Source organism: Marmota monax, unplaced genomic scaffold, assembly GCF_021218885.2.
Source record: "Marmota monax isolate L192 unplaced genomic scaffold, Marmota_monax_Labrador192_F-V1.1 WCK01_AAM20220418_F8-fsc00018, whole genome shotgun sequence".
Lineage (NCBI taxonomy): Eukaryota > Metazoa > Chordata > Mammalia > Rodentia > Sciuridae > Marmota > Marmota monax.
Window position 1 is genome coordinate 6,519,603 of NW_026692201.1, and position 20,519 is coordinate 6,540,121.

General features: G+C 34.4%; 1 protein-coding gene across 3 annotated transcripts in view; it reads left to right on the forward strand.

Annotated features, from left to right (window-relative positions):
- Scamp1 (secretory carrier membrane protein 1) overlaps positions 1-20,519 on the forward strand; it is a 103,832-nt gene that overhangs the window by 68,579 nt on the left and 14,734 nt on the right. For all 3 annotated transcript variants that reach the window (XM_046427575.2, XM_046427573.2, XM_058574286.1), the window contains 3 exons: positions 2,863-3,022; positions 18,528-18,629; positions 20,061-20,178. In XM_046427575.2, the coding sequence (XP_046283531.1) occupies positions 2,863-3,022; positions 18,528-18,629; positions 20,061-20,178 (380 nt within the window). The remainder of the gene's footprint in view (positions 1-2,862; positions 3,023-18,527; positions 18,630-20,060; positions 20,179-20,519) is intronic.

The following is a 20,519-nucleotide window of genomic DNA, read 5'->3' on the forward strand; positions in this document are numbered from 1 at the left end:
GAAATAATGTGCATTTTAAAATGATGTACATTATTTTATACAAATATGATAAAGATAAGTCTTCAAAGGTATCTGACGTAGGGAAAATAATTTACCCTGTACAAGAACTGAACTATATCAATTAGAAATATCACTGAGCTGAGTATGGTGGTGACTCATTCCTATCATCCCAGCTACTGGTAAGGCTGGTGAGGAGAATAGCAAGGTCAAGTCCAGCCTGGCAACTTGGTGAGACCCTATCTCAAAATAAATGAAAGGATTGGGGATGTAGTTCACCAGAGTTCTTGCCTGGCATGTGTGAAGCCCTGGTTTTGATTCAGTAGCACACCTCCACACCAAAAAAAATTATATATGTATTATTATATACATTATATATATGATATATATATATGCATATACATGGAAATATCACTGTGAAATTAATCTTAACCCTTTTAAGTATTTTTTTTAATTAAACAAAGAAAAGGGAAAAACAAACCAGCTGTATTCAAGACCATTTAGCAAAGAAGGTAATATGCCATGTTGGGTGTCTGCACTGTAATTCAGGATTTATTGAGAAGAATATTGTGATAATTGCAAATTTAGGTTCATTAATTCTACATTTGAGTGCCTAATACAGCAAGTTGAAATTTTATGTAAGAGAGAATTATCCAACTTACAAATCATATAAACAAAATAGCCTAAAGATTTCTTTAGCATTCTACTTACACTTGAGAGTTAATCAGCATAGATTTATTGCTCCCTTAAATTGGATTGAAATTAGCAAAATAGATCATGTGCATGTTTTACATTACATTGCCTTTCTTATACATTTTCTGATCTCTGTAAAAGTGGACAGATTAAGTAGACATTTTAATCTTCACTGGGATACAAGTAAATTACTTATTGATCATGATTGTTGGTTACCAGGAAAATATTTAGGAAAAAAATTTTAGTAGATTACACAAAATTAAATTCATTTTTATCTACACCTGGAAGAATTTTTGTCAATTTTAAAACATGCATATATACATATTTTTAGTGGATTAGGAGATGAAAATTATTATTAATAAATTAATAATAAAAATTATTCCTGTGAAGATTGAAAGTTAGCATGTTCTTAATATTTGAAACTTTTTTAGGTGATTAGATAATGCTACAGAATAATAATATAATATTTCACAGAATTTTGAATTCTATTTTTAAGCCCTAACAACTACTTTATTTTGAGGAAAAGAATTTTTAGTGAATTTATTGGTAAGCTAATTTTCATGAGAATTAAAAATCTAATGGGAATAGAGTACTTGGTGAGTGTTTCTTTTGCGAATTAGCAGGGAATGAAATTTTGAAAGTGGAAGAGCTCCTGCCATATCTTTAACTGAGAAACTAAAGGTGAAGTGGTTGTCTTAATATTAAATGGGCATAATCTGGGTGTTCACGGCTCTGCTGGAGCTATTTCATTTGAGAGTTTTATTTATCTAGTGATTAGATAAGAGCAAGTCTGGAGCATCCTAGGATATGTGGTTTTATCCTGTTCCATTAATTATTGATTTTATTTCATAAAGAGATCTTAAAACCTTTTTTAATATATGTTGAGTTTCTTATTATTTAGATTGAATAATTCTTTTCATTTGTTAATTTTAATTCAAGTCATAATTTGGCATATTTTTATTGATAATTTACATTTTATAGTATTTTAGTTTTCATGAGAATTTATTTCTATAATTCAACCTGTGAATAAATTTTTAAAGAATCCTTTATTTATTTTTTGGTTCTGGGAATTGAACCCACTGGGCTCCGTTCCTAGCCCTTTTCAAAAAAATTATTTTGAGACAGGATCTCACTAAGTTACTAAGGGTCTTCCTAAATTGCTAAAGCTTTGTCCTTGAAATTTCAATCCTGCTATCTCAGCCTCCTAAGGCCCTGGGATTATAGGCATGCACCACCATGCCAGGCATATTTTTTATTTTGAGACAAGTTCTTGCTAAGTTACTGACATGGGCCTGGAACTTGTGATCTGTCTGCATCAGTCTCTGGAGTCACTGGACTAATGGGCAAGCACCCCCATGCCTGGCTGAAGAATGCTTTTAAAAAGTTATTAATTGTAATGGGCAAATATGGTTCTTAGGATCATAGTGTAGTGAAATATTATTCAGACATTTTGTTTTTAATCTGTTGGGGAAAGTCTTTATTAACCACATAGGGAGAGCTTGCCAAGGTCTCTGTGTATTAACCCCCAGGAAAGGCCTGCCTTAGTAGCCAATATGCATCATGTTGTGTGTGCATATGGGGATCCTGGGGTGGGGTGGTATTGATAATAACTTTAATATTCTACTAAAAAGGTATTTTTAGGACTTAAAAAATGGACAACTCTCTGAAGATGAATTAATAATCTTTATAGATTGATTATAAACTCCCTGGCAATTGCTACTGTGTTTTTATTTTTAGAACACTTTTTAGTCTGTAGCTCCATTATCTAAAAATACAGTTGTGAGTATAGCACCTCTCTCCTCCTAAGTCCTGGCTCTTTCTGAGTAGGCACCACACTTCTTCTTGGGCCTTGGATCCAAAGGCAACCACATGATTGCTTCAGAGGAAACCCTTACAGTGGTGCTTTTTTGGTTAGGTGTGTAATTCCCGATTAGGAGGAGAGGGCCAATAGAATTTTTTCAACAGTGCATGTATTAGGACTCATTTTCCTGTATGTACTCTTGTTTTTAAATCAAGTGTGTATGAAACAGTGTTTTAAAAAATAGTAAATGGAAACATGGGATAGAATACATCTATTCTTAGGAAGTTTTTTTTTTCATTTACAATTTTTGTTGATGAATTAATAAATTGAATGTAAACATTTCTTTTCTATTTTGTTTTCTGATTCCACAGTCCACGCTGTAACACTGTTTCTAAATATCTTCGGATGCTTGGCTTGGTTTTTTGTTGATTCTGCAAGAGGGGTTGATTTTGGATTGAGTATCCTGTGGTTCTTGCTTTTTACTCCTTGTTCATTTGTCTGTTGGTACAGACCACTTTACGGAGCTTTCAGGTAAAATGTTGTATACTTTGAAATATACTCTTTAAAACCTGTGAAGTAAATAATTTGAAATATACCTTAAAGGGAGAACTGACATATTTTCAATAAGATTTTTAATCATTTTATTATCTTCTGAAAGGTCTAATATGGCATGCCTGTATATTCATTGGATCATAAAGTTAATAAAATTCCATTCTTTTCTCCCCCTTGGGGAAAAAAAAAGACCAACTATGAAAATTAACAAAGGAAAATTAAACAGCTTCAGATCTTAACATTTATAAAATAGTCTATTCCATACTACATACTTGACTTGAAAAATTTTGCTTTTCACCCTCCTTTCCCAATGTTTCTGCAATGACAAAATTACAATTGGAGATTACGGTTCTAATTTTTAAATGAATATAGATAAGGTAAATACACATGTGGTGTTTTCACCCAGCAACTTGGTAATTATTTTCTGTGTAAATTCATTTTTGGGTTTTCCAAAGGCAGTGACATTTTATAAACTTTAGACTATAAGATTAAGTATAATATTTTTATAGCATATTTTAGCAATGGTTAGGATTAACATTTCTTAAGTGTATGTTCTGGGGGATATTAATAGGTTGGGGGGAAAGGAGTTTATTAGCTTAATAAGTTTGAGAATAGCTGGTTAATAAAGTTAAACAGTTTCTTCATTTCAGAATTTCTGGTCTAATTAAGTGACTGGTGTGCTTTGTGACTTGATCATGAAACCATTCTTTTTTTGTGGAATAGCATTCTTGGCTTTAAGAAGTAAACATTGGACTTGGGAGACTGAAGCAGAAGAATTCCAAGTTCAAGGCCAGCCAGAGCAACTTGGCGAGAATGTGTGTCAAAATAAAAAAAAATAAAATGAAAGGGCTAGAATGAAATTCAGTGGTAGAATGCTTGCCTAGCATGCACAAAGCCCTGGGTTTAATCCCTAGTACTGGGGGAAAAATGGAGCTAGGAGCAGTGGCTCACTCCTGTAGTTTCAGTTACTTAGGAGGCTGAAATGGACAGATTGCTTGAGCCCAGGATTTCAAGGCCAGCCAAGATCCTATATTCAAGAGAGAGAGGGGAAAAGAGAGAAACCTAACCTAGATGTGACCTAGGTGTCTAAAGTGATGGGGGCGGGGCTCAGAGATGGTAAAGAAAGGAGATAGTAAAAAAAGATAGTAAAGAAAGAAAGGAGAACAACAGGGAATTTGGAGAAATGTATGTACCAAACAACAGTAAAGTGAATTATTGGTTAGAAATGAAATGAAGGGAAGACATAGTGAAGGGAAGGGAAAGGAGGAAGGAATCTTTGAATACATCCTTTGGATATATTGGAATATGGGAGATTGGTTGTCAAGAAATGGGGAGAAGTTCCCCCATAGATATGGGTTAGAGATTAATAAGAACCTATTTACTTTTTGTACCATCTGGGAAGAATGTTATTTCTGCCTCTTCCTTTGTTATCTAAGGCTGCATTAGAAGGCTTTTTTTATTTTTATTTTTTCCTTCTTCTTCTTTTAACATCTAAGGTTGCTTACTTCCATTATGTTACCAGTATATTATCTATAATGATGCTGGCGGGTGGAAGGAGGAATATCTTCATGAGAATTTTCTTTAATAATCTGAGATGAGACTTTGGATGATAAACATTCTATAATTATGTAGCCAAAATAAACTCTAAAAGCCAGCTGTCTGCCTTTATTACTTGAAGACATGTATTATCTTTTTTTCCTTAATTAAAATGTTTCATGGAACATTTTTAATTATGGCATTATCAATCCCTAGGCTAGATTATTAGCTGAAGCTCAGCCTTTTAGAGTTTATCATGAATATATTATCTGGGTTTCACTGTGCAGAGTAGAACTGAAAATTTTTCTTATGGAGGAAGTTGAATTAAAGTACTTTATATCATTAGTGTACCTTATCAGCGTATTACTTTGGCCTTTCCTTTCACTGATATACTCAAGGACTTTGTCCTGCATAAGGTAATCCCATTGCATAAATCTGAATGAGAATTATATAGAGAAGTTTCAAGTGTGTATGTTTTTAAAAGCTAAGTTTACTAGTTATGAATTAAACATGCTATTGTGTCACTTGTGCATTTTTTAAAAATTATAGTTTTGTTTCACAAGTCCCTAAGCATTATGTAAATACTTCAATATAGTTGGTGATTATTAATGAGAGGGTATTATTGTTGAAAAAACATAACTACTGGAAACAGACTGAGAAAGATTTAGAATCCTGGCTTCCCCACTTCAAAATCTGCATTCTGTGTTATTATGGTCAAATGTGTGAAACCTTTCAGAACCTCAATTTTTTAGTGGAAATGGTATAATATCTGCAGAGTTGCTAAGAAGATTAGGGATAATGTATGCAAAATGTTTTTCAATCATGAGAATCAACAAATGGTTTTTTAAAAAAATCTGTTATTGAAATATGACCTGAGATTCCCTAGCAGCCCTGGGTTCAATCTCCAGCACTACCAAAAAAAAAAAAAAAAAAAAAAAAAATCAACCACACTGAGAAACAAATAGAGTTTTTTGCATATGGGTAGGACCTTCAACTGACCTTCAATAAGTGGGTTAATATTGCGGGATCCCTTCATCAGTGTGTTCCCTGTGTGACTAGGTCTTATGTGTTGTAGTGGTTTATTTTCTGAGAAGCAAATGTTTCCGATTGATGTTTTCTACTCCCCCACATGGAATTAATTTAGCTGCCGGTTTTCTTGGAGGTTAGCATCAGGGCAGAAGACTGGGAATCATCTAAATATTCATAGTATGAATGTTCACTTAATTTCTCTGTTTTTCAGTGTGCTTGTGCATGGCTTGTTCTGATGCCCTGTTTTTAAGAATCCCTTTGGTTGTGTACTTTCTGAATAAACTGAACCAATCTTATAAGAGGGCAGAGGGAAGGATCTGGGGGTCAGACTGCTTCTTACAGTCTTTCAGCTCATCTTCTTGTTTTTACCTATGCCTGCCTTTGCCTTACAAAATAGTTGGTGTGTCTATCTAGCTTTTTGAGCTGTTCTAAGGTTTAAGGAGTTTCTAAGGTTAGGGAATTTTAGTTCTTCATTTTCTCCATTGCTGACTTGGGTTTTAGTTTTTGTTGTTGAATCAACTATAAATTCAGCTCCTTTGCAGTTTACAAAATTCTGTTGCTGTCCTCTTCCCTTTTGTCCTTATGGTTGTTTGGTTTCTTGTTTGTTTAAAAAACAACTTTTTTTTTTTTTTTTTTTAGTGTGCTTTACCACTGAGCCACATCCCCAGCCCTTTTATTTTATTTTTATTTTGAGACAGAGTCTCTGTAAGTTGCTTAGGGCCTCAGTTGCTTTGGGCCTCACTAAATTGCTGAGCTGGCTTTGAACTTGAGATTCTCCTGCCTCAGCCTCCAGAGTTCCTGGGATTATAGGCATGTGCCACCATACCCAGATCTTTACAGTCTTTTGAGGAGATCATCAGGAGCTGAGTTTTAACCCATTCCTTCAAATTAGAAATTGAGAGCTCTGTGTTCCTTCTAACTTTATTACATTTACATTTTTTTTCCAGTGGATTCAGGTGTTTCTTCTAAAGTTTAGCTTTAGACAATTTACTAGTGATGTTTATTTCTCAAACAGTTATTTAACCAAAGAAGTTAGTGTTTACTACAAAGTTTTGTGCAATGTTGGCAATGCAGAGAAGAAAAGTGATCTGTTAACTTTGTATGCAGGTTATTTCATAATACTTTTTCTAAGTGTGATCTAAGGACCCTTGGGGTCTTTCCTTCAGGGAGCTTACCACTCCCCTTTTCTAATTATTTTTATTTGGGAAGATGCTTTCTTTATTCTCAACCAAAATAATAATATAACAGATTGAGTGCAGAAGCAGATATAAGAAGCCATGTAGACAGCAGGCTTAGGAATTTTAAAACTCTGAAACTAAATCTTCTGCGTACACATGAAAGAATGGGTATTCCACTGTTGGTTATGTAATGTACCTCTTTATTCTTGGTGATAATGCGTTTTTCTGGAATCTATTTTATCTGATATTGCTACAGCAATTCCAGCTTTCTTTTGATTCATCTTTGCATACTTTAACTATTTTTCTGTCCTTCTGCTTTTAACTCATCTAGGTATCTATTAGAAAGTAACTCCTTTGGGTTGGCATACTTGGGTCTTTTGCCTCCAAGTTGGCAATCTGATTTGATTACTGACAGCCCCGTATGCATTTAGGAGAAAGTGTATTTTGAATTTTGGTCTTTTCTGAAGTAGTGAAATGTGATGCAATATTATTTTGTGGTACTGGGCAGCTCAAAGGGCCACAGCTCCTAGCCAGCCATGAGTGTAAATAACCAATACAGTGTATTGTGTTGCTAAGCCATGCAGTTTTGTAGGTTAGGATATTAAGTGCATTTTGACTTATCTGCAGTGTGTTTATGTCATTTCATTTAGTATAGTTAACAATCAGATTGGATTAAAATCTGCAGTTTTATTAACTGTTTTATATTTGAAAGAAACAACTACTCTTTCATCCTTTTGCTTTCCTTTGGATCAATAAGTTGTTAATGATTCTGTGTTCTTCTGTATTTCTTCATTATATATTCCTGTTCAAATCTCCTTTTTTTAATGATCCCCTCATGTTTAGAACATACATCTTTAATCATGGTCTATATTCATATAGTATTCTCTTTCATGTAGATTGTCAGCTACCTCCCAACAAGATAATTTGGCTTATTCCCTAAAGCCTTGGTACAGTTTTGTTCTGTATTTTTGTATATTCCAAAATACACAGTACATTGCTGCTGCTTTTACTTACAAAGAAAAATGAATTTTACATTGGCCTTTATTAGTGCCATTTCAACAACTTTTATGTGTCTTTTTTTCTTGATTGTTTTGTCTCTCGAAGATATTTTTTTCCCTTGTTTCTTTTTATGCCTGGTGATTTCTTATTGAAAAGCTGGACATCTATTGAAAACAATAGACTGAGATAAATAAGAGTCGTGCTTAGAAATGGCTGTGCCTTTTCCCTTGGGCTAGGCTTGTAGTAATGTGTGTGGGTGGCTGAATAGGTTTCAAGCAGTACAGTCAGGAATTGATCTGAGTTTGGGTGCTTGGTTGCCATGGTTGCCCCCAGTACACCACAGACTTCAGAGTCCTTTGGTGTTATTCATGTTTAAGGTGAGGCTTGGTTTTCCAGAGCCTTTTTTTTTCTTTAAATATCTGCTCCACTAACTTGGTCTCCCCTTTGTGCCTATGGGTCTTATTTTACATTTTCTTTCTCCCTCTAGGAGTACCTGCTGCTGCTTGTTACTTTCTAACTTTTCACCCTGGTGGAGGTGGAGAGGGTTGAGGAGAGAAGGAAGTTCTCATTCTGGTTCTGCCTCAGCTTTAGAGACATGTCTCTGGAATGTGGTGTTTCACTCTTATCAGTGACCCTGCCCCTGTTTTTTTTTTTTTTTTTTAACTTAAAGAAGTTTTAAAAGCATTTTGGTTTTTCTTTTTTCCATCTTTAATTTTCTTATCTCTTTTTTCCCCACATTTTTTATTGGTGCATTAGAGTAGTACACAATCATGTGAGTTGTTATATATTCACACATACACACAGTAGAACAATATAATTTGGCCAGTATCACTCCCCAACACTTCCCTCCTCCCTCCCTGTCTCCCACCTTTATCTATAATTAAAAAAAAATAATCTTCTTCTGTGCACTATTCTTTTTAAATGCAAACCTGTTTGTGAAGACACTTTACTGCCCTGTCTGGCATCATTTATACTTCAGAGTAAATCAGTACTGTCAGATATTTTCCTCTTAAAGACTAGCTAAGAGGCAGAAGGAGATGTTAGTAGTACTGTTACAATATTTGAGATGTTCAGTAAGTATTTAAAAAAATAATGTTGGGCACATAAGATTAGTTTAAAAACTTTTTTTGATGAGTCAATTCTAGATTTTAAGTTCAAGTTTTAGTTTATTCAATGAAAGTTACTTGTTTGGGGCAATATTTCATGAGGCATATATATTGTTTTTCTCTAGGACATTTTACTTTAAGAGGTAATACATATTTACTAACTTGACCCACAGTAAGTTTAAAATAGTTTATTTAGAATTTGAGGATATGTTCACACTTACAGGAAGAGTTTAGGGATATTGCAACATAGATGATTAAATAGGGAACTTGTAGTGAAAGTATGATAGGATGATAAAGTAAGAGGATTGATAGTAAACTGTCTTTTGTGACATAAGAAAAAAAAAGACGCGTTGAATAGCTTCCAGATTTAATATTCTAGATGGTTCAAAACCCAAACTCTGTTTAGTGTTCTTTGTTGAAATAAATGGCATATTTGTGGAAAAATGTTTTGAGTTTTCTGTTTTATAAGAGCATAGCCTATGTAATATCCTGAAAATAGTTTCATTTTGATACAGGAGCTCACCAATGTTGACTTCTGTTTTCCTTTAAATTATTAGTTTTGTTGTTCAAGGTTAATTAAAATGGTTGGGTACTGGCTTATTGTAGCTATTTATGCTTTCTACATTGACTGGTAATGAAATCATGAGATTTTAGTTGTATCAAGAAAATCTTTGCCTATATCAAGTAGTAGTTTAGTGATATTTCAGTCTTTATTTTAGTTTTTATGTATTTATTTAATGATACTGGGAATTGAAACCCAGTGTGCAGGGGCTGGGGATGGGAGGAGTGTGCTCTGACACCAAGCTACATTCTCAGCCCTTTATGTTTTTTTAAAAAAAAATTTTTAAAAAATATTTTGCTCAGTTATCAATGGACCTTTAATTTAATTTATTTATTTATATGCAGTGCTGAGGATCGAACCCAGTTCCTTACATATGCCAGGCAAGTGCTCTACCACTGAGCCACAATCCCAGCCCCAGCCCTTTTTATTTTTTAAAACAGGGTTTCACTGAGTTACTGAGGCTGGTCACCAACATGTGATTCTCCTGCCTCAGTCTTCTGAATTTCTAAAACTACAGGTATGTGCCATCATGGCCAGTTAGTCTTTTTTTTCCCCCCATTAACTGCAAATATTGTTTTGTCTATTTTGTCTTCCATGACTCTAAAAGAGAATTTTCAACAATATAAATCATTGCATATGAAAAGAAATTTTGTCATATCCCTTTATATATGAAATACTACATTAAGCAAATGGGGTTAATTTTTTTTGACAGTGATGTTCTATTGATTGATAATTCTAATCTTGTAGAAGATGAAATGAATTAAAATAGTGTCTTAGAGGTAATTTTATCAGATGGTTAAGGACATTAGCTATAGACAGGCAGATAAGTCATCTATACTGTTTTTGTTAGCAGCTGTGTTTTTTGATTATTTCATCTCTCTAAAAGGAGTCAAATGGAATTGGTACGAGTTCCTACCTCATGGGGGTATTGTAAGGACTGAAGGGACAATGCTTGTGTTTATTGAGGTCCCTGGCACATAAGGCTCAAAACAGGTTAGCTATTTTTGTAAAATATCAAGTATAGAGGATCTGGAGCTTGAGCCCAGGTGTGGGTTGAAAGTTTTATCATGCCTCCCTGCTTTTGGCAGAACACAGATGGGAAGAAGATAGAGTTCAGGATCCTTTCTATCCTCCTGTTTTTATCTGGGCTCAGGTAGTGAGTGGTTCTTAATAGTTTAAAAGCCATAGACTCTATTATAAAATCTTAAATCTTTGAACCCTCTTCCTTAAAAACACACACATTTTGCAGATTGTTTTACATGATTTTTGGGGTTCATGGTACTACCTTTTCAAGTACTATTCTATAGAATGAACTGATTTCAGCAGTTATTAGAGGGAAAGTAGGGCTGATTTAAACAATCGTGGATTCCAAGATTCCAAGTGACTAAGACAAGTAAAGCAGCTGTACCTCCTAGATTTCTTTTTATTCTAATGCCTTTGTCTCATTAAAGACTTCGTATTTTGTTTGGTACTAGTAGTAGTCATTAAGTTGTCCATGTTCCAGAAAGTTTCAAGATCTTTCTTTTCAGCAGCTTAATCTCACATCTGGGAGCAAAACAGTTTATTTTGGTGCAGGATCATAGTAGTGTATTTAGTGGTACTAACAAGGAACAATTATTAGTTGTTTCCTATGTGATATGTATGCATATTTACATGTATTATTTTATTGGAACAAAATTAGGTTCTACTGTCATCCCATTTTGTAAATGGAAACACTTTGGGCATTTTGCCTGAAGTTAGAGTTTTAAGTGCATTGGATTCAAACCCACTATCACTCGCTGAAACTGGATTCTCTTAACCACTATGTTGAGTTGCCCAAAGCACAGGCCATAGTATTTTAGTTAACTGTAAGTTAATGTATGAAGTATGTTCTTTTAAAATCATGAAATACTTTGTCTCTCCTGGCTCCCCCAAACTGTAGTTATAATTACTGTCTCTGATATTGTTTTGGTTTGTGAAATAAACTTTACAAGAACATATAAATCTATTTTCTGAAATTTATTATGATAATTTAAGGAAGAAATTTTCTGTAAGCCTATGCTACAACGTGGCAGAACACATTAAACCAAAAAACACTGGTTTATTTAAAATTCAATTTTCTAATAGGCTTTGACCTGAAAAAGCCAGGATGTAAGTAATAGGAAGTTTTATTCGTTCATTAATTCATTCAGACCAGGAAATATATTACTTAGGTGCATTTATTAAGAATGAGTATTCATGGTACCACAAATACTTCATTGTATACTGAGGCAGATTACAATTTAAAGCACTTAGCTTTAATCAATTTATATTGTTGTTCTGTGTCTTTACTTTCTTCCCTCTGTGATTTGAAATGGTTAAAGGAGTCTGAGGGTATAGCTCAGTGGTAGAGCACTTCCCTAGCATGTGCAAGGCCCTGGGTTGGATCCCTAGGGTGCAGCAGCAGCAGCAACAACAACAACAACAAAATACTAAGTACAAGCTATACTATTTAAACAGTTGGCTTCCTAATCTCTTCCTGTATGTAAGACCCATTGCTTTTGGTGATGAAGGCCAGTAGAAGTCCTTCTATCCCTAATTATGATTTTTCTTCTGGTCCCTTTCTGATCCTGGTTCAGATACAGACCTCCTGGGTGTCTACAGACTCTGCTTCAGAGTTTCTCACCTAGACTTACCTTTCCCTTATGTATCTTGAATGAACATTATGCTCCTATGATGATTGCATTGCTTTAGCTTGTTAATCTACACTTTACAGAGTTTCCTACATTATACAGAGTTCAGTATATTGGGAATTATAGTTAATATGCTTTTTAGCAGTGTGACTAACTCAGGTTTTTGAATGTCACTCCTTAATAAGTTTTAGATTTGTTGGGGAATTGCAATCCCACATTGCAGAATTTTTTTTCACAAGAGTCAGATTCACTTTTAGGTATCATTTTGATTTATAAAGAGTTATATTTTCAATGATTGCTTGTCTAGTTAGAAAATGAGGCAACCTTTTCAAAGTTTTTCTGATTTTGCATTTGCAATAATTTGGACATATCAGAGGAAGATTTTGTTCTTCTTGAAAATGAGTCCATGTAGTTAAGTAAGTGCTGGAACACAGTTTTGTATTTTAGAGAACTTTGAAGTTTGTTTTTTTTTTTTTTTGCAGTGCTGGGGATAGTATTCATATTAGCATGGTCACTGTACAATGGAATGAATTTTACTGTTTCCTTGTTCAGGAAAGATGTTTGTTAGACAAATAACATAAACACGGTCTGTTAAAAAAGTTATTTATGGGTGGGGGTATAGTTTAGTGGAGGCCCTGGGTTTGATCTCCAGTATCACAGAACTAAAAAGAAGAAACTCATATAGGCTTCTTCTTCTTTTCATTTTTTGGCTATTCTGAGTCTTTTAATCTTCTATATTAACTTAAGGACAGTTTTTTTTTTTTTCTAATTCTGTGAAGAATGTTCTTGGTAATTTGACAGGGATTGCATTGAATCTTTGGATTGCTTTTGGTAATATGGCCATTTTAACTATATTAATTCTGCCAACTCATGCATGTGGGAGGTCTTTTCACCTCTATTGTCTTCTTCTATTTCTTTTTTGAGTGTTCTACAATTTTATTTATTCTTTTTTCTTTTTTTTTTTTTAAATTTGTTGTAATTAGCTATACATGACAGCAGAATACATTTTGATTCATTGTACACTAATGGAGCACAATTTTTTCATTCCTCTGGTTGTACACAATGTAGAGTCACATCACATGTTCAGTAATACATGTACCTAAGGTAATGATGTCCATCTTTCCTGCCCCTTTTTCTTTCCCCTCCCTTCCCCTACGTTCCCTTTGCCCAAAGTTCCTCCATTCTTCCTGTGCCCCCGCTCCCGTCCCCCCGTCCCCCACCATTATGGATCAGCATCCACTTATCAGAGAGAACATTTGCCTTTTGTTTTTTGGGGATTGGTTTACTTCGCTTATCATGATATTCTCCAACTCCATCCATTTACTGCAAATGCCATGATTTTGTTCTCTTTTATTGCTGAATAATAGTCCACTGTGTATTTATACCACAGTTTCTTTATCCATTCACCTATTGAAGGACATCTAGGTTGGTTCCACAAGTTTAACTGTTGTGAAGTAAGCTGCTTATGTAGCCTTCTTGAACAAAAGAAGTAGACAAAATGGGGTTCAAAGATTTTGAGGGTTCCAATTTATCAGTTTCACATACTAACTATATAATTTTGTATACTCACTGTACATACCAAAGAGGAAGGGAAGCCATCTGTATTTGGAAGCGATATTTTAGAAATATTCTTTTAGTAGGACTTCTTAATTTTTTAAAACATACTTGATATCCTTCAAAAGATTTTTTGGGCTGCTGTTGTAGCTCAGTGGTATAGCACTTGTCTACCATGTATGAGGCACTGGATTCAATTCTCAACACCTCATATAAATAAACAAAATAAAGAACCATTGGGAACTAAAAAATTTTTTTAAAAAAAGATTTCTTAACTAAAAGTTATAGTGAAGCAGTTTCAACTTCTGGAATATATCTGTAGATGTGGAAGTAAAATATGGCTCTTGGGTAACTGAAATAATTGTGAAGCCTTTAGAAATTAATCAAGAGCCTTTTCAGTATATGTATTATGTAATTTTGCTATTCTGGTTTCTTGATACACAAATAATAAAAGTAAAATATTTAACAAGAAATAAGAAAATATTAAGTTATATTTTTATACACTGATAAAGATTAGGGAAATAGGAATGTTTCAGAAGTGACTTCCTCAAAACAGTAAACTAAATAAATAAAAAAATCAATTATTAAGTTAGTAATATTTTGTTTCCCAGAGAGATGAGGCACCTATGGAGTTTCTATTTGGTACTAATAAAAATAGCGTTTTATATTGTGGGTTTTGCTGTTTATTGTTTTCATTGGCAATTTTCTTGAAGAACATGTCATTAATTAATATTAACTTTGCTTAACATATTACTGATAGAATTATCAATTACCATTTGATTTAAATGACTAATGTAGGAAACGTTATTATCAAACCATTAAAATTGCTCTTTTGTTCTTTCAAATAATGGCTCATTGTGGAGCAGGAACAGGGAAAATGCAAGATGAGTACCGATCATCAAATACTAAACAGATTTTAAAAGGCTTAAGCTGGAACAATTTGAACAACAAAATAAATGATAGTTTTTGATTTTAATCTAAAGAATAAAATATATATCTATGAATTCATGTTATGGAAATAAATGATTAATAAATAGGTTGGGGAGAAGGAACAGAGAATTTCAAATGCTAAATTTGGGCTTTATTCCCTTTAGGGAGCGAAACTTGACTGTCCTGTCTTTGGGTGTGGGCGGGACCTAAGTGAATTATGTTTGCCAGGTGGAAGAGAGAATAAAGATACTGAGATAGCAAGACATGTGTTCTTCTGGTAAGAGGAGCTAGAACAGGGATTGTAGGTATGTTTTATGAAGAGGTATATAGTATATAGTGTCTTATTACTTGGACTTTATCCTGTGGTAGATGATTCCCAAACATTAGAAGATGCAAGAATTACTTCTGGTGCTTTTCTGTAAAAACAGTTGGACATAGAGGAAATGGGTACAGAAATAAGAAAACTGAGACAGTCTAGATCAGAGAAATGACAGAAATAGAAGTGAGTAACATTACTGAAGCCAGAGGCTAAGAGTGAGGACTTTCAGTGTTGAAAGCCATAACCAAGTAGAGACTGAGAAATTTGATTTGGAAATTCATGGGTTTCTCATGACTCTGAAGTGCTTCTGGTGGTATCTGTGTGGAGAAGCCAGGCTACAGGGAATTAAGAAAACCAGTAAGAAGAGGGAGGTTGAGGAAATCATTGGTAGACTGCTCCTTCAAGATTTTTGTCACTGAAGGGAAGGAGGAAGATAGAGGTGGCAGTTTTGGGGGAAGACAGGGTTAAAGGAGGGCTATTTGAAGATGAAAAAACTTTGTATGCACTGAAGGGAAGAATCTAACCAAAGAGGTGAAGACTCATCAGGGCAGACAATAAGAAACTGGTGAAGTGGAGCACTCCAGATGACCTGAAGCACTCCAGATGACCTGAAGGACAGGCTAAAGGTTTCTTCTGCTAGTGTTAGCTTTGAGAGGACAGACGCTGCCCCTCCACAGAGAAGCAGGCAGGACCTTATCTATGAAGTAAGAAAGGGCAGGGATTTATTCCAGTGACTTCTGTTTTCCTCTTTGATTAACAGTTAATGCTGAAATTAAGTGAAGCGTTGAGGGCCGCGAATAATCACTGTGATGAACAGAAAATGGGGTAAATTTAGGAGAATTTAAAGTGTTGCTGAACTGAATTTTAATACCTAACTCCACAGTATATTAAAAATATACTATGTCATGATCAAGTGGATGGAGCTTCTTTCAAGAATTTTAGGTTGGTTTAATATTAGAAAATTAATTAGCCACAATTCACCATATTGCATGGTTTTAAAACCATATGTTTATCTTAATTGATGCCCAAAAAGCATATGGCAAAATCCAACATCCTTTCTTGAGCCAACTTGGAATAGAAGGGGATTTTCTCAACCTGATAAAAGGCATCTATTAAAAACTGCCTTGGATCAGAAATGACAATTTTAGTCAGAATTGTGACCAAAAGACCTGACAAGGACAACATAGAGGAGGAAAAGTTGATTTGGCTCACAGTTTAAGGGGCCTCAGTCCATAGCTCTGGGCCTGAGGTGAGGCAGAAAATCATGGTGGTAAGGTATGGCAATAGGAAGCAGAGAGAATTCTGCTCACCAGGGATCAAACATGAGCACCAATGGAACACCCCCAGTGATCTCCCTCCTCCAGCCACACCTTACCTGCCTACTGTTACCACCCAGTTAATCCATCAGGAGATTAGTGCTTTGATCAGGTTAAGACTCTCCTAATCCACTCATGTTTTTATGCGACTGTTCTTGCATTGTCTCACCCATGAGCTTTTGGGGGACATCACATATCCAAACCATAACAGACATTTATTATTACCACTTCTATTCAATATTGTGTTGCAAGCTCTGGCCAGTATAATCAGGCAAGAAAACAAAAGGTATGCAAATTAGAAAGAAAGAACTATATTTTTCATATACCCATGATTATCTCTATGTAGAAAATATAAACAGATTCCAGCAGGCTCTTTTCAGGAAATAAGACATGGTGATTCTAGAAGGTAAATGTAAAACATGTAAAAGCCTTAAAATAGATAGAACAACTCTGAAAAGGAATCATGAAGCCAATAAACTAACACTACCTAATTTGAAGACTTTGAAACTTAGATTGTTTCAGTAATCAAAATAGTGTAATATTGACATAAAGATAGAGAAAAATGGCACAGAATAGAGCATCCAGAAATGAATATAAATCCACCATAGACCAATGAGAAAGATAAAAAAACAATGCAGTTACAGAAAAATCATCATTAAGAAATGATGCTGGCTGGGCGCAGTGGTATCTGCCTGTATCCCAGAGGCTCTGGAGGCTGAGGCAGGAGGAGCGAAGTTCAAAACCAGCTGCAGCTACTTAGCAAGGCCCTAACCAACTTAGTGAGACTCTGTCTCATAATAAATTTTATAAAAAGGGCTGAGGATGTGGCTTAGTGGTTAAGCAACCCTGGGTTCAATTTCTGGTACCAAGTTAAATTAAACAAAGAGTTTCAATTAACACCTTGTGCAAAAAAAAGTAATTCAAAAAAGTATAGACTACAATCTAAAGCTGAAAAAGTTAAACTTCTAGAAGAGAACAGAATTATTTCCTTGGCTTTTGCACAGATTTTTTTAGATACAATAAGAAAATCAAGATCCATAAAGTAATGAATAAGTAAAGTGGAATTCAGAAAAGGCAAAACTTATCAAAAGCTGCTCTTTAAGATGCTCTTCCCTTTAAAAACACAGATAATTGTCATACATACATACATCAAATTGAAAAGCCATGGCTGGGAGAAAATATTTGCCAAGCATATATATAATAAAGAACTTGTGTATATAGAATTTGTATTATAAAAACTCTCAAAATGCAAGAATAAGGGGGAAAATAATTTAGTTAAAACATCAGAAAAAGATTTTAATAAATAGTTCACCAAAGAAGATCCACAGATGACAGGCAAAGATGCTTAACAGAATTACTCACTAGAAAAATCAAAACCAAATAAGATACTACTATACATACATTGGAATGGCTAGCATTAAAAAGACTGACATTACCCAGTATTAGTAAGATGTGGAGCTGGAACACTCATACCCTGCCAGCGGAAATGTAAAATGGAACAACCCCTTGATAAAACAGATTGCAATTTCTTCTTAGAAATTTAATGAATACTTCTGTGTCTCTACCTTTCCACCTGTAAGTAATTACCCAGGAGAAAAAGAAATGTATGTTCATATGAATTCTTATATAGTAATGTTCATAATAACTTTATTTGCAATAGTAAAAATCTGCAAACAACCTAAATGTCCATCGATAGTGAATGAATAAACTGTGGCATATTTATACATTATTAAGCAATGAAAAGGAATGACTTTCTGATACATGCCACAGCATGGATGAATCTGGAGTGTTATACTATATGATCTCATGTGCAGAGAGTTCTGAAATAGGCAAAATATGATGACAGAAAGCTGCTGGTAAAGTAAGGGGGAGAAAAAGGGAGGGATTATCCAGAAAACTTGGGATATGCTCACAGTATTGATAGGGGAAAGTCCAGGCATGTACATGTTTTAATATGCATATATTAAATAAGTTTAAATATTATTAAATTGAAGATTTTAAATATTTATACTTCATTGTGTATTATAATTCTTGTGAAGTTTGCCTTAAAAATGAAAGCTGAGTTGTCAAGATGGATTTTGGTGCAGTTAGAAACTGAAAGAACAAAGTAAGATTGGAATGATATTGAATATTTACATGAAAGGTTCAAATAAATTATTATAATATTACTATTTTAATTTTAAGCCTAAGATTATTGCCACTTTTTTAAAGGTTTGAATGACAATCTGCATGTGAATATAAAATTAATGAGAAAAATGACATTTCTTCTTTCTTCTCTCCTTCCCCCTCTTTTGTTTTTCAAAGGAGTGACAGTTCTTTCAGATTCTTTGTATTCTTCTTCGTCTATATTTGTCAGTTTGCTGTACATGTGCTCCAGGCTGCAGGATTTCATAATTGGGGCAATTGGTAAGTTTATTTACTTTATTAGTTTTAAGTTGTTAATCTAATATTTGTATATAATTTTTGTATCCTAATATAGTTTACACAGAAAAGTCAGATCAGCCAAAGCAAACAAATAAGATAAAGAAAAAAACAAGGAACACAGTTTTAACATGTCCCAAGAGATGTAGCATTTGTACAAACCATTCCCTTTGAAGGTTATGTTCCCATTTTATAAAACAGCACATTCTATCTTCTTTAAATAAATTGTGTATGAATACTTTTTGATAGCCACACGCATAGCTCTCCTGCTCCCACTGCTTCCTTAACCCCAAACAACCACTAATCTGTTTGTCATTCTGATCATTGTATCATTTTATGAGGATTACTTAATTGGAATTATACAGCATGCAACTGCTGGCTTTTTTACTCTGCATAATCCTGTGGAGAGTCATCCAAGTTGTTCTGTGTATCAGTAGGTTCTTTTTTTTTTTATTCTTGAGTAGTATTCCATGGTATAGATGTACCACAATTTGTTTAACTATTCCCCAATTGAAGAACATCTGGATTGTTTCCAGTTTGAAGCTATTATGAATAAAGTCACTGTGAGCATTCATGAGCAGGTTTTTGTGTGAATATAAGTTTTCATTTCTCTGGGATGACACAATAATTAGTTGGGCCATAGAGAAGTTGCATGTGTTTTTTTCATTTGTTTTTGTTTTTAAAGAAAATGATAAACTGTCTTCCAGAATGGCTGTACCATTTTATAATCTCACCAACAATTATGTGTGATTCAGCCTCCACCTCATTTAGTGTTGCCACTATCTGTTACATCAGCCATTCTGATGGATGTGTAGTGATATCTCATTGTGGTTTGAATTTGCATTACTCTAATGACTAAAGAAATTGAACAACTTTTCATGTGTTTCTTTGCCATCTTTCTGTCCTCCTAGTGAGTGAATTGTCTCACCATGTGTTTTGCCTATTTTCTAGATGATTTTTTTGTATTGTTGAACCATAAAAGTTCTTTTTATATTCTAGAAACTAATCCTGTGTTAAATGTGAGGTTTGCAAATATTTCCTCCCATAATTCCACAGAATTTAAAATGAGCATTTAAAAATATGGCCATGAACTCACAAGCTTAAACAGTGCAATAATGTGGTGGTAAACACTTGGGGCTCAGTGGTTTCATCTGCTTTTGAATTAAGATTATGCTTTATTAGCTGTGAGAACTTGGGCACTGAGTACCTCTGTGACCCAGTTTCTCATCTGTAAAATAGTAAAAATAGCACCCCTCTTATGAGATTATGATCGAGTTAGAATTAAATGAGCTAATACATATAAAGAAATTGAACACTGCCTGCCTCTTAAGTGCTGAATGTCGGTTAGGTATTATTTTTAAGAAGTCTGCATTAACTTATCTGCTTAACTACACTTTGCTTTTGATTATTTTGTAGTGGTTGGATTTCATCCCTTACTGGTCTCAACCAAAACATTCCTGTTGGAATCATGATGATAATCATAGCGGCTCTTTTCACAGCATCAGCAGTCATTTCACTAGTCATGTTTAAAAAAGTAAGTGCAGCTTCATGTCTGTGATTTTTCTCGTGAGCCTGATGCGAAGATCTTGTTCTCCCATTTTGTGTAACCTCAAGTTGTTTTGTTGTTCTTGTGCAAGTTTGCTCTTCGAGTATTATTTTTTACAATGAATAATTAGGCACAGAGCTGGACTCGGTGGCACATGCCTGTAATCCCAGCGGGTTAGGAGGCTGAGGTAGGAGGATCTTGAGTTCAAAGCCAGCCTCAGCAACAGTGAGATGCTAAGCAACTCAGTGAGTCCCTGTCTCTAAATAAAATACAAAATAGGGCTGGGGATGTGGCTTAGTGGCCGAGTGTCCCTGAATTCAATTCCTGGT